Here is a 15,040-nt window from a genome sequence, read left to right as displayed (position 1 = left end):
TAGCAAAAAACTGATTCAGCTCCTCCTGGTCATGATTAAACAGTGATGCATACAGATGTTCATAGAACTGTTGAAAGACTTCATTTATTTCTTTAGATGATGACACTAATGTATCCCCTTTCTTAATTACAGATATAACACTGTTCGTATTCTGCTGCTTTAAATATCATGCCAGCAGCTTACCAGCTTTGTCACCACCTTCACAGAAACTTGTTTTTAATCTAAGTAATTAATATTCTGCTTCTTTGTTATTTATGTTATTTAGCTGGAATTTCAAATTGCACAGATCTTTGTATAAGTCATCGGTATATTGTCTTGAAAAGACCTTTTCCAATGTGGTTATTTCTGCCTCCAGATTTTTTTATTTGCTCCGTACTTTCTTTCTTCCTTTTAGATGTTTGTGCTATTAATTTTCCTCATATACGCCTTGGATGCCTCCCATACTGAGGACAGCTTTACTGTGCTCCCTACGTTCAATTCAAAAAACGAAGTCAGATCCTCAGCCAGCTTATCACTGAAATCCTCATCTTTTAACAGCATAATATTCAATCGCCATCTACCCCTCCTTCCCCTTTCGGTATTTAAATCCATTTGAATTTCAACCAGTGCATGGTCTGATAATGCTATTGGGCTAATTTTACAGTCTATCACCTGTTCAACAATGGAGTTGGATATTAGAAAAAAATCTATTCTAGAGTAGGATTTATGTTGATGAGAGAAAAACGTATATTCTTTTCCGGATGGATTCACCAATCTCCATATATCCACCAGACCGATATCCTCAATAAGTTGATGTAAGGCTGCCCTGTCCCTAGGTAAAGGTGACGTCTGAAATTTGTTTTTATCAATAACAGGGTCCATTACTTGGTTAAAGTTTCCCGCTAAAATTATTTTTCCTTCCTTGGCACCTAAAATTTTGTTCACCTTGTTAAGAAAGTCTGGGTCTTCGTTATTAGGTGCATATATGTTACAAAGCACCACTTTCACCCCATTAATAAGTGCATCTATACAAATTACCCTGCCTTCTTTGACTTTAAATTCTCCAAGTAATACAAAATAAAGTTTTTTTGTTTACTAAAATCATTGTCCCATTTTTTTTGCTATTAAATAGAATACCTGGCCCACCCAATCTCTTCTAAATTTCAGTGCTTCAACATCTTTAAAATGTGTTTCCTGGACAAATGCAACATCAATTTGTTTACCTTTAAGGTATGATAAAATCTTTTTCCTCTTGATTGAGTTTCCACACCCATAAATGTTCCATGATATGAAATTAATCATTTTCATGTCCTAAACTTCATGCACACTTGTGCAAAAATGTACATTTTCCCGGATGACTGAGTCCGGAATGCAATAATTCCAAAAAAAATCCAAAGAAAAACCAGCTGTACTCTATCCCCGTGCTCAATTATTACCAACAAACACTGCAAATGCTGCGCTTTCGAACAATTAAACAACCAACATAACCCAAAAACATAGCGAGGTAGTATATTCCTGCCAGATTAACTAACAAATAAAAACAAGTAGGCAGGATAAACTCAACAAAGAAACAGAAAAGAAAAAGGGACATGATATGCTCTGTGAAGTACTGCTGCTGGCTAGTAAGCCTAGCACTAAACAGACCGACCCACCCTGTTGTACCTAAAACGTTATCCCCACATATCACTGTCTCTCAGTCAATGCCAGCGCCGCACTTCTCCCGAATGCATTTCTCTGCTTCTGCAGCAGTAGTAAAGAACTTGTTCTTTCCTTCCCACGTGAAGCGTAGAACTGCTGGATAAGCGAGTGTATACCTCACATTGACTCTTTGCAGCATTTTCCGAGCCGTAGTAAATGCCCTCCGTTTTTCAGCCAATTCTCTGGACATTTCTAGAAAGAAGGAAACTTTGCATCCCTCCCACTCAACTCCTCTTTTTGCTTTGGCCGCTTGTAGCACTTTCTCTCTGGCCGAAGAGGCAAGAATCATATTAAGACCAGCCTGGGGGCGGGGTGGGGGGGGGGTGCGATCCTTGCCCGGCCTCAGAGCTGGGACCCGATGTGCCCTCTCAATCTCAAACTCTGCATTCAGTTCGATGCCAAATCCCTTGGACATGATTCTTTGCACACACTTAATCAGACTGCCCATTTCCGCACCTTCCTTTAGACCGATCAGCCCAACGTTGTTGCATCTGCTCCTGTTCTCAAGCTCCACGGTTCCATAGCAGGTCCGAGCATTTATTATTCTGCTCGCTGGCACCCACCAGTGGCACAGTGGTGTCCTCCACACTGGAGAGGTGACCCTCGGCTTCTGTCAGCCTCTCTTGAATGGCATTGATGGAGTTCTTCAACTCCGTTGTCATTTCCTTAATTGTAGAAACATTGGGAGCCACCACGAGTAGAATGGAACTCATACGACTAACCTCAGCCAGTAAGTTCTCCATGTTGGAGTCTTGGTCCATCTGTGTCGTCAGCATGCCTTGAGCTTTGGATTGTGGGCCCTGTCTTGTAGCCACGTGGCTCGCTGTAGTGCTCTTGGAAGGTCTTGGCATCGTACCGAATTATCTCACAAAGTTGTTATATTTTAGTGAATAAAACAGTTTTTAACTGTGGAACAGCTGTATCCGAGTAAGACAGGATAAATATGCTCTAATTAATAGAATTTTATGGTGGGTTGTTGGAGCTCCACTAACATGCAGCCATCTTGCCCGCCACCCACGTGACGTCCTTGTTCACCAATCTTTGCAATTCATTTACAAACATTTCGTCTACATATCAGGAGACATTATCAGAGCGCTGTTAACTTGTGGTATGTCCTCCAAATGCTTGACCTTTATATTCAAGATTCAAAAACTTTATTGTCATTCTAACCATACATCAGCTCTGCAGGGCAGAATGAGACAGCGTTTCCCAGGAGCAGTGCAATCATAACATAACAGACGCAACACTAAATAATAAACATGACAATAAATAGTAAAACACAACAGCCACATGTCAGTTAAAAACAAGTTATAAGTGTCCAGTGCAAGTTAAAAGTGTCCAAAGCAGAGTCAGGTAGAGCAGCTATTTAGCAGTCTGACTGCCTGTGGGAGGAAGCTGTTTAGTAGCCTTGTGGTTTTAGTTTTGATGCTCCTGTAACGTTTACCTGATGGCAGAAGAACAAACAGTTCATGGAGAGGGTGTGAGGGGTCTTTAATGATGTACCGTGTCTTCTAGAGGCATCGACTCTGAAAGAGGTCTTGGACAGAAGGTAGGGAGACCCCAATAACCTTCTCTGCTCTCCTAACCACCCTCTGCAAGGCTTTTTTGTCAGCAGCACTGCAGCTGGAGTACCAGGTTGTGATGCAAAAGGTCAGCACGCTCTCAACCACTCCTCTGTAGAATGTAGTTAAGATGTTAGTGGGGAGTGATGCTTGTTTAAGCTTCCTCAAAAAGTGCAATCTCTGCTAGGCTCGTTTCACAATCCCAGTGGTGTTCCTGGGCCAGGTGAGATTGTCCGAGATCTGCACCCCAAGGAACTTGATGTTTTCCACTCTCTCCACTGTGGAGCTGCTGATGCTGAGGGGTGTGTGCTCAGGCTGAGACCGTCTGAAATCGACAATCATCTCCTTGGTTTTGGTGACATTAAGCATCAAGCTGTTGTCACTGCACCAGCTCTCTAGGTGTTTGACCTCCTCCCTGTACATTGTTTTATCATTTTTGCTGATGAGCCCCACCACTGTGGTATCATCAGCAAATTTAATAATCAGGTTCTTCTTGAATCTGGCTGCACAGTCATGTGTTAGCAGTGTAAACAGCAATGGGCAAAGCACACAGCCTTGTGGGGATCCAGTGCTCAGTGTGATGGACTCAGAGATGTTCCTGCCAACATGGACTGACTGTGGTGTCTCTGTCAAGAAATCCAGAATCCAGCGACACATGGCAGTGTTAAGGCCAAGCAGCGACAGTTTCTCCACTAGTCTCTGCGGGATGATGGTATTGAACGCTGAACTGAAATCAATGTACAGGATTCTGGCATAAGTGTCTTTGTTGTCCAAGTTCTCTGTGTGCAGTGTGGTGGATATTGCGTCCTCCGTATACTTACCAATCTGCTGATTGGTCGACACTATGGACCGTGTATTTCCTGTTCTGGACCGTGCCATTGGATGGCTGATTGGTGGCCTGCAACTGATGTTTTGTGATAGCGTATCTTGCCTTGCGCTTCATGGAAAAGTTGCGTAAGGCAAGATACACTTTCATTGGTGTTGCTTCCTGCACCCATACTGAGCTCGTCGACTTCATCATCTTTGCCTCCAACTTCGCCCTGCCCTCAAATTTATTTGGTTAATTTCCGACACCTCTCTCCCCTTTCTTGATCTGTGTCCATCTCTGGAGACAGTCTATCTACTGATATCTTTTATAAACCCACTGACTCTCACAGCTATCTAGACTATACCTCTTCCCACCCTGACACTTGTAAAAATGCCATTCCCCTTTCTCAGTTCCTCCGTCTTTGCTGCTTCTGCTCTCAGGATGAGGCTTTTCATTTTAGAACTACTGGGATGTCTTCCTTCAAAGAAAGGGCTTTCCTTGCCGCACCAACACTGCTGCCCTCAACAATATCTCTTCTGTTTTGTGAAAGTCCGCCCTCACCACATCCTCCCGCTGCCTCACCAAGGAAAGTGTTCCTCTTGTCCTTGTCTACCACCCCCACCAGCCTCAATGTCCAGCACATAATTCTCCATAACTTCTGCCATCTCCGACAGTATCTCACCACCAAGCAGATCTTTCCTTCACCACCCCCCCCCCCACCCGATTTCCGCTTGCCGCCTTCTCTACCACAAGGATGAGGCCTCACTTGGGTTGGAGGAGCAACACCTTGTATTCCATCAGGGTGGCCTCCAATCTGATGGCATGAAAATTGGTATCTTGAGCTTCCGGTAATTCTTCTATTTCTCCCCCACCCTACCATCCCCATTTCTGTTTCCCTTTCTCACCTCATCTCCTTACCTGCCCATCACCTCCCTCTGGTGCTCCTCTCCCTTCCCTTTCTTCCATGGTCTTCGACCCTCTCCTGTCAGAAGTTTCCTTTCTCCTGCTCTTTATCTCTTTCACCAATCAACTTCCTAGCTCTTTACTTCACCACCTCCCCTTTTCATTTCACCTATCTCCTGCCACCTTGCACTCCCCGTCCTTACTCTGATTTCTCTCCTTCATTTCCTGTCCTGAAGAAGGGTCTCGGCCCGAAACATGGGCTTTTTTTCTCATAGATGCTGCCTGACCTGCTGAGTTCCTCCAGCATTTTGTGTGTGTTGCTTTGGATTTACAGCATCTGCAGATTTTCTCATTTTGATTATACCAGTGCTCTAATGGTCGTCCCCTGTCCCCATCTTGTCTTGCTCCTAGTGTTCACCATCGTTGGCTCATGGACCTACACTGGAGCCTGGTCTAGCAATCCCTCAGATTTAAAAAGTCCTTCATGTATACAAATCCCATCAATGGTCTCATCCATCCCCGTCTCTGAGAATCTTATTGCTCTCTTTGTCTTGCAAATGCTTTTTGTATTTGTGAATTTTTTTTGGGTGCATTTACTACCATTTAATTTCTAAAACAATCCCATGCCGAAGCTATGGGGAGCTTGTTTTTTTAATTTGTATATTCTAATAAGGTAAAGATTTTTTTTTTAAAAAGAGCTAAAGATACTCCCCAGGTGGCAACCTTGCTGTTTCTTTAGTCTTTACCTGTTTTACGAGACCATGTTTGCTTAACCCAGCACGGATGGAAAGCTTGCAAAGAGTTTGCCGGATTTGAACCAGGGACAATTCACCCTGAAGTCTGGTGTGGATGCCACTACACCACTGGCAAGAGAGAAACTCTAATAAGAGAAGAATATTATTGATCTGGAAATTTAAGCTGTGTCATCAGAAGCAACAACTACAAGCTTGAAGTGTGTTGGGAGACACATTGGTCTGTCCTAGCTGATTCATATAACCCCATCGTAATTAAATACTTTTATTGTTTAACTCCCACGATCCATCTGCACTTCTTTCCATTGGTTAATTATCCTGTGGGGGGGAATCCTCAAATTTAATCTCTGGCCTTGCTGTATTGTCACTTCAGCCTAATATTCAATGTTTGTCTTTTACAAACCCTTAACTATTCCATAAACTTTTGTTACTTGCGTCTTAAGAACTAGAAATATGTTGATTTTGCTGTATTTTATTCAGTTCTTCGATCCTGATGTTCAGTCACAAGGTGTTGACATCTTCTTGCAGCAAAAAACAATCTGGTGAAGGAACTTAGTGGGCCAAGCAACATCAGAACTTAGCAAGTCTCTTGTGTCCCAATTGAACATTTTTATTTGTATTTTGCTTAGGTTGACTAAAAACTGCTTGCTCTTCGGCAGAGAAAGCCAATTGACTCCCTGCTGTTTTCAGCTTCTGTGAACTTCTGGGGAGCAATGTCAGCAGAAACATGAGAGCAGCTAGCCTGGATGCTTTTCTTTTTCAGAGAATGCTGAAATGGTGCGTGATTTGAATGAATGGGAGAAATGTCATATCCATTTTGAAACAAGTGTTTATTTTGGTTCCAGGAGGTGGCTCAGAAGTTGGGTTTACAGGAACCCGTCATTGTGCAGAGTATGTACATCTTTAAGGTAACTGAAGTGATTTTTTCACTTTTTTTCAATGGAATAGATTTTTGCATATATGAGTGGTGAATTGGTGAATCCAGAAGCAAAACCTTTTATGTAAATACATCCTTACTTTATTATTTTCATTGAAAATTAAATATTTTGAACTTCAAAAGTTTCAATAAATTTAGTAGTTCTAATATTATCGTGTCTGTCTTGAATATGGAGAAATGCCTATTCTATTTTCCACTGCTTTATGAAATACAGCTGTGGGATAGAGGTAGCCTGAGTATAGACATTTTGTATTGACTTTCCTAAAAGATGCTGCCAAAGGCTTAGCAAATTCCTGAAGTATAATTTTAAAAAGGACAGGCACTTACCGAGCACCTCCCATGACCTTTGTGTTCAGTGAACTCTTTAGTCAATTAATCAGCTGTGTAGTCCAACATTGCAGTGGAGGAAATGTGGCAGCCAAACTCACAGAGAGCAATGGCAATGACTAGAATATCAACTTTAGTGACTTACGTTGAAAAATAACACTGGCACTGATTTTCCTCAAAACTGTGACATGGGTTATTTAACATCTAGCTGAAACAGCACAGCTGGAGGGATTCAGCAGGCCAGGCAGCATCTATGGCAAAGAGTAAGCAGTTGACGTTTTGGGTCGAGGCCCTTCTTCAGGACCGGAAAGGAAGGGGAGAAGTTGGAGTCAGAAGGTGGGGGGAGGGGAGGAAGAAGTACACGGTGACGGGGGTGAAACTGGGAGGTGGAGGGGGTGAAGTAAAGAGCTGGGAAGTTGATTGGTGAAAGATAAACGGCTGGAGAAGGGGGGAGTCTGATAGAGGATAGAAAAGCATGGAAGAAAGGGAAGGGGAGAAGCACCAGAGGTAGGTTATGGGCAGGTGAGGAGATCGGCAGAGAGAGGGAATGGGAGAACGGTGGGGGGGGTGGGGGGGTCAATTACCAGAAGTTCCAGAATTTGATGTTAATTGGGTTGGAGGCTACCTGGATGGAATATAAGGTGTTGCTCATTGATACACCATCAATAACTCTCGGAGACGGGAAGCAAAAGATAGGCTTTTATTAGCTGCAAACGCGACCACAACATCTTGGAAACTGAGGGAGGAGCAGTGCCTCCATCGCCTTTATACAGGGGTCTGTGGGAGGAGCCACAGGAGCAGTCAGCAGAGGGGCGTGTCCAGACAGGTATACACATAGTTTACCACACTCCTCCAATCAATTAGTCAGTTGTGAAGTGTAGTCAACATTGCAGTGTAAGAAATGCAGCAGCTAAACTTGCTTAGAGAGCAGTGACAATGACCAGAAAATCTGCTTTATTGACCTACATTGGGACAAATAACATGCACTGTTCTTCCTCAAAACTATGACATGGGGTACTTAACATCTGCCTGAAAGAGCAGAGCCTCAGTTTGTCATTCCTTCCAAACAAAAATCGCCCCCCCCCCCCCCCCACCAACAGTGCAGGATTTCCCCAGAATGTATACTCTGGATTCATTGTAATCTCAATGTAATCTCTGGATTGGAACTTCAAGCCCTCTTGGAGTCAGAGGCAAGAGTTTGGCAGCTGAGCCACAGGTGAATGGGTAAGTAAGTAATACTGTGGTGAGAGACCTAGGTGAGGATGGTTGGACCCAAGTTCCGGACTATCCGAGACTGGATCTGAGAACAGAATAAACTAGACGATAGTCCAAGTAGAACGGACGATTGAGCACTGAACCTCCATCCAGGTGCTCCTTAAATATTGAAATCCTGGCTGCCAATCAGGAACTGCGCAAGCTATCTGTATTCCAGGGAGTTAGTGCGTCTAAATCCCAGAAGCTGGCACAGTTGGGCATCACCAGTAAGATCCAGAAAATAAAAATCCGCCCCCTGCTCCCTTTGACAAGTCTATGAACTGCAGGTTCCAATTCTTCTTTGGGAAATATAGAACAGGAAACACTTTAATATCATGTAGAATTTTACAGAAAGGATCTGGTCTCATTTTTGAAGTACAATAGACCATAAGGTTGAGGCCATAATAATTATCTCACATTTGCTTTAGGAAGTTTGTCACTTTGCCATGCAAGGGTCTTTCTGGGAGAACAATTGCAACAATGACTTGCAGAATAATTGGATTCTACTTTGTTGTGACAATATAGATTTGCAATGGATGAGTTGGATGAAAATTAGGACCTTCTCTATCAGCTTTTGCATTTGACCAATAAAGCTAATCTTTAAAAAAAAAACCCGATGAACATTGAAACAACACAGAAATGCACAGTAAAATGTGTTGTTTGTGTCAAAGACCGGCACGGTCTGAGAAGTGCTGGGGCAGCCTTGATGCGCCATCAATAACTCTCGGAGACGGGAGGCAAAAGATAGGCTTTTATTAGCTGCAAACGTGACCATGACATCTTGGAGACTGAGAGGGGAGCAGTGCCTCCAATCGCCTTTATACAGGGGTCTGTGGGAGGAGCCACAGGAGCAGTCAGCAGGGGGTCTGTGGGAGGAGTCACAGGAGCAGTCAGCAGGGGTCTGTGGGAGGAGTCACAGGAGCAGTCAGCAGGGGTCTGTGGGAGGAGTCACAGGAGCAGTCAGCAGGGTCTGTGGGAGGAGCCACAGGAGCTGTCAGCAGGGGTCAGTGGGAGGAGCCACAGGAGCTGTCAGCAGGGGGTCTGTGGGAGGAGCCACGGGAGCAGTCAGCAGGGGGTCAGTGGGAGGAGCCACAGGAGCAGTCAGCAGGGGGTCTGTGGGAGGAGCCACAGGAGCAGTCAGCAGGGGGTCTGTGGGAGGAGTCACAGGAGCAGTCAGCAGGGGTCTGTGGGAGGAGTCACAGGAGCAGTCAGCAGGGGTCTGTGGGAGGAGTCACAGGAGCAGTCAGCAGGGTCTGTGGGAGGAGCCACAGGAGCTGTCAGCAGGGGTCAGTGGGAGGAGCCACGGGAGCAGTCAGCAGGGGGTCAGTGGGAGGAGCCACAGGAGCAGTCAGCAGGGGGTCTGTGGGAGGAGCCACAGGAGCTGTCAGCAGGGGTCTGTGGGAGGAGCCACAGGAGCAGTGGGTCTGTGGGAGGAGCCACAGGAGCAGTCAGCAGTGGGTCTGTGGGAGGAGCCACAGGAGCAGTCAGCAGGGGTCTGTGGGAGGAGCCACAGGAGCAGTCAGCGGGGGGTCTGTGGGAGGAGCCACAGGAGCAGTCAGCGGGGGTCAGTGGGAGGAGCCACAGGAGCAGTCAGCAGGGGGTCTGTGGGAGGAGCCACAGGAACAGTCAGCGGGGGGGTCTGTGGGAGGAGCCACAGGAGCAGTCAGCAGGGGGTCTGTGGGAGGAGCCACAGGAGCTGTCAGCAGGGGTCTGTGGGAGGAGCCACAGGAGCAGTCAGCAGGGGTCTGTGGGAGGAGCCACAGGAGCAGTCAGCAGGGGGTCTGTGGGAGGAGCCACGGGAGCAGTCAGCAGGGGGTCTGTGGGAGGAGCCACAGGAGCAGTCAGCAGGGGTCTGTGGGAGGAGCCACAGGAGCAGTCAGCAGGGGTCTGTGGGAGGAGCCACAGGAGCAGTCAGCAGGGGGTCTGTGGGAGGAGCCACAGGAGCAGTCAGCAGGGGGTCTGTGGGAGGAGCCACAGGAGCAGTCAGCAGGGGTCTGTGGGAGGAGCCACAGGAGCTGTCAGCAGGGGTCTGTGGGAGGAGCCACAGGAGCAGTCAGCAGGGGGTCTGTGGGAGGAGCCACAGGAGCAGTCAGCAGGGGGGGTCAGTGGGAGGAGCCACAGGAGCAGTCAGCAGGGGGTCTGTGGGAGGAGTCACAGGGGCAGTCAGCAGGGGTCTGTGGGAGGAGTCACAGGAGCAGTCAGCAGGGGGTCTGTGGGAGGAGCCACAGGAGCAGTCAGCAGGGGGGGTCAGTGGGAGGAGCCACAGGAGCAGTCAGCAGGGGGTCTGTGGGAGGAGCCACAGGAGCAGTCAGCAGGGGGTCAGTGGGAGGAGCCACAGGAGCAGTCAGCAGGGGGTCTGTGGGAGGAGCCACAGGAGCAGTCAGCAGAGGGGTCTGTGGGAGGAGCCACAGGAGCAGTCAGCGGGGGTCAGTGGGAGGAGCCACAGGAGCAGTCAGCAGGGGGTCTGTGGGAGGAGCCACAGGAGCAGTCAGCAGAGGGGTCTGTGGGAGGAGCCACAGGAGCAGTCAGCAGAGGGGTGTGTCCAGACAGGTATACACATAGTTTACCACAGCCTGCAAGTGTCACCATGCTTCTTGCATCAGCATAGCGTGCCCATAACCAACTTGTACGTCAGTGGAATCTGTATGTCTGGTGGGAGGAAGCTGGAGCACCTGGAGGAAATCCACACAGTCATGGGGACAATGTAGAAACTCCTTGCAGGAATGCACCCCGATCTTACAGCTGGCTCTGTAAAGCGCTACGCTAGCCACTACACTACAGTGCAGTTTAGTTAAAAGCAGCTAAGTTATTTTTTTTTTTGGTGCTAGTTAGGCTCTTGATTTTTCAGGCCAGGGTGTTTTGAGCTGCTCCCTCCAACAGTGAATGTTTTTTCAGCAAAGCAGAAATCGCTGTAAATGTTCTTTAAAGCGGAGGAAGCAACACCAAAATGGTTATCATTATCATGGAAAAAATAGTTTGAAAAAATTTGAAAAAGTGGAACAGTCTTGTTTCAGCCATACTCAGATCCCATTTTCAATTCTTCTACTGCTGCTTGTCTTCAGACTGAGCTTGAAAATTTGATTATCTTTTCCTGCTAATTTCCATCCTGTTCTCACTTTTAATGAAATCACTGGCTTATTTTGCAGGCAGGCCTTTTCCGCTGAGGTTGGGTGAGACTAGGACTAGAGGTCATGGGTTAAGGGTGGAAGTTGAAATGTTTAAGGGAACCTGATGGGGAACTTCACTCAGAGGGTGGTGAGAGTGTGGAATGAGCTGCCAGTGCAAGTGATGGATGAGGGTTCAATTAATCAATCAATAACTCATCAGGGGTGATTGATAAGTCTGTGGCCTAAGGTAGAAGGAGATGAGTTATTAACTTCAAACTTTCTGCATAATCACTCAAAGAGTTGACCTGCATGTGCATGTAATGAGAGCTGTACAACTCATCTCCTTCTACCTTAGGCCACAAACTTATAAATCATCCATCTGTGGACACTTTCTGGAGGTCCAAGATCCGTATGCTCCCCGGCCACTGGACTAAGTGTGTAAATGTAGGAGGGGACTATGTTGAAAAATGAGCTAGGTTTTCTAAAATTGACTCCTACCTTAGGCCACAAATTTATCTATCACCCCTCGTACATAAATGTGAGGGTAATGGAGGGGTCTAGGGAAAATAATGGTTCACTTTGGTTTGCCAAAGGGCCTGTTTCTATGCTGTAGTACTCCATGATCTTGTGAACGTATCATTTCATGACATAAAAATATAAGAATTAAGCTGTGCAACTGAACTTCCATAATTCAATTACATTTTAACTATAGTCTACTAATTGGCTTTAATTATAGCCTACTAATTGGCTTTAATTATAGTCTACTAATTGGCTTTAATTATAGTCTACTAATTAGCTAAGGATACTTTTGTTTTGAGCATTCTACAAAAGTTGTAACAACCTGATATTATATATTTTTTCAGCAACCAGGGATTGGTGGTGAAGGTAAGGAAAGAAAACACTTCTTACATGACAGACATCTCATCTGATTATCTATTAGTTTGCTTTGGAAAAGAGTAATTGATAATAGGGGCCATAACCCTGAGGACATTCATCACAAGAACTGGATTAATTTTGTTTAATAATTGTTCTTTTAAAAATAATTTTACAACCAACTCATCTGTCACTTGTATTTTTAAGTGGTGGTGTTGCTGACACTGTGGTGACTGCCACTATTTAGAGAGCAAACAGTAGGGTCAGTTTTCCATTCTTCCTCTAACTTTACATTGGGGATTCGAGATCTCAAAACTGCAAATTGAAGGAGTGGCACTGTTGTAGTCAATTACTCCAAAATAAAATCCAGCTTGATTGAATTTAACTTGAATCGTAATCCCATTTACAATTATTTTGAAATTGAACAGCTACCACTTAAGTGCTTTTAACATAATAGTTATCCATCTTTGCATACTGATTCCTGTAATAAACTCAGTCACGGAGTTAACAGTAATAGTTGTGGGTTCCAAGTGAATTAATTTTGGAAATTTTCTCCTTAAATGTGACCATGTAGTACAGAAACAAACCCAGTTTGATACAAACAGCCACACTTGTAAATTATGGATGTAAAAAATATGAAAAGCTCACAGTAATTTTGGTGGGTACATTTGTGGGCCTCAGATTGAGATTCAAGCTTCAAGATTGTTTAATATCATTTCCAGTCCACAAGTGTAAAGGAGACAATATTTGTACTGCGTATCTGTATATTGACCTGAGTATAGATGAGGGCAGTCCAGCTCCCTTCAGCCTCCTCAAAGTAGAGACATGTCATTGGGAAGATAAAATAAATGTGGTATAAGACTGTTTGAAGTCTCACAAGGGCAAGAAATATTTTAACATTGGATTCTCAAACATTTATGTGGTTCACTTTTTCAGCACAAATACCTGTGCACTTGAACATAAACATTCAACAAAAAAGGAACATTATCAACTCATGCATACATTACCTTCTGCTAGCTTTTAGTGAATTATTCTTATCTGAGGAAGACTGTGCTGATTGCTTTCAAGGCAAATTAAAGAAAGCCAGCACATTAATTTTGTTGGATAATTTTAAAATGGACATGGGTGAAGAATATAGCTATAAACCCACAGTTGATTTTTGACATTCAGTTAGATCATGATTGATTTGTACCTTAATTCCTCCTTTGGTTCTGTAATTATTAGCACTGTTACCAAATTAAAAAAAATTGCTGTTTATTTGAAAATGTTTAATCGACTAGGTTCAACATCTTAGGGCTAGGAGCTGATGAACAGATTTCAGTCCAGAGTCACTGATCATCCTCAGTGTATATCGCCTATTGATTTTGTTCTCACTATTTCCAGTAACCCCGCACCAGGATGCAACTTTCTTATACACAGAGCCCCTTGGGAGCATAGTAGGCTTTTGGATTGCACTAGATGATGCAACTGAGGAGAATGGCTGCCTTTGGTTTATTCCAGGCTCCCACAGAGGTAAGAGACTTACCTTTACTGAGTTTGCAGTCTAACATTTAACTAATGATATTTCACAAGCCACTAGTGAACCATGTACTCAACCAGCAATTAATTGCCCAACTTCAACTGTATTACTGTGGCAGTGCTGGATAGTGGCTATTCTTCAGGCAGAGCATCTAACTGACTGGTTGTGAACCAACTTTCTTGGCTGAAGAATGTGTATGGAACAGGACAACATAAAGAAATCATGGAAAGTCACAGCATAGAATGTGGTCACTTAGCACATCATACCAATACTGGCCAATGTGAAGTAAATATTTACATAATATGATACCATAGAAAGTGTGTCGTTTCTGGCTGAAGATGCTAAATTATCTGATTACACAATGGTAATTTTTGCTTTCAACTGATAGCTGGTATTACACGGAGGATGATGCGTAGTCAAAATGGAGAGTATCCTTTCCTCAAATTTGTTGGACAGGAGCGTAATTATCCAGATAATGAATTCATCTCTGTTCCGGTTAAAAAAGGTAAATACTAATTGTTTTTGACTGGTTTTGTTAACTATAGTCTTTAAATGTATATTGTTGCTGTTCCTTTCCACACTTTGTGGTGCATTGGCAAACTTGCTGTTTCTTTAGCATTTGACAAGGCTGAGTTGCTAGCTCGATGCTTAACCCAGCACATATAGAAAGTGTACAAGGAGCTGGCCGGATTTGAACCCGGGACCACTTGCCCAAAAGTCCAGTGCGGATGCCACTACACCACTGGCCGGCTAATTTAAGTGAGTCGGTGTTCCCTTCTCAATCTGGGGTCCACAGTCCTGTTGCTTAATGGTATTGGCCCATGGAATTTTTAAAAAAGTTGGGAAAGGTTGCACGTCTTAATATGTTGAATTCTGTAAGTTAGTTACTACTGCAATGGTAGTATAGTTAATTAAGTTCAACAATTCATTATGTATTGCAGTTGGGACTATGTCAGAAATATTTGTGAGCTCATCCAAACTATGGGACTAGGTTACAGCAAGGAGCTCTAGAGGGCTTTATATTTTGGGTTTCAAAGAGGTGAGAATCACTGGTTTAAAATGTGATGGTTATGCCTTAGAAATAGATTTTACTGTTCTTGTTATTAGAACATAGAACAGTACAGCACAGGAAATGGCCCTTTGGCCCACAATGTTGTGCCACACCAATTAAATTAGTAATCAAATGGCCAACTAAACTAATACCTTCTGTCTACATTATGTCCATATCCTTCCAATTCACTCACATTTGTGTGCCTATCAAAACATCTTGTGGAAAGTTACCATGGAATCAGATCTAACCACCATTTTGGATAGTGTGTTT

General features: G+C 44.4%; 1 protein-coding gene across 6 annotated transcripts in view; it reads left to right on the top strand.

Moving 5' to 3' along the window:
- phyhd1 (phytanoyl-CoA dioxygenase domain containing 1) overlaps positions 1-15,040 on the top strand; it is a 56,075-nt gene that overhangs the window by 21,421 nt on the left and 19,614 nt on the right. For all 6 annotated transcript variants that reach the window (XM_073052753.1, XM_073052756.1, XM_073052751.1 and 3 more), the window contains 4 exons: positions 6,548-6,610; positions 12,191-12,212; positions 13,584-13,712; positions 14,108-14,224. In XM_073052753.1, the coding sequence (XP_072908854.1) occupies positions 6,548-6,610; positions 12,191-12,212; positions 13,584-13,712; positions 14,108-14,224 (331 nt within the window). The remainder of the gene's footprint in view (positions 1-6,547; positions 6,611-12,190; positions 12,213-13,583; positions 13,713-14,107; positions 14,225-15,040) is intronic.

The sequence above is a fragment of the Hemitrygon akajei genome, chromosome 7 (genome assembly GCF_048418815.1).
Source record: "Hemitrygon akajei chromosome 7, sHemAka1.3, whole genome shotgun sequence".
Taxonomy (NCBI): Eukaryota; Metazoa; Chordata; class Chondrichthyes; order Myliobatiformes; family Dasyatidae; genus Hemitrygon; species Hemitrygon akajei.
Note: the sequence above shows the minus strand (reverse complement) of the source record. Positions and strands in the feature narration are given on the sequence as shown.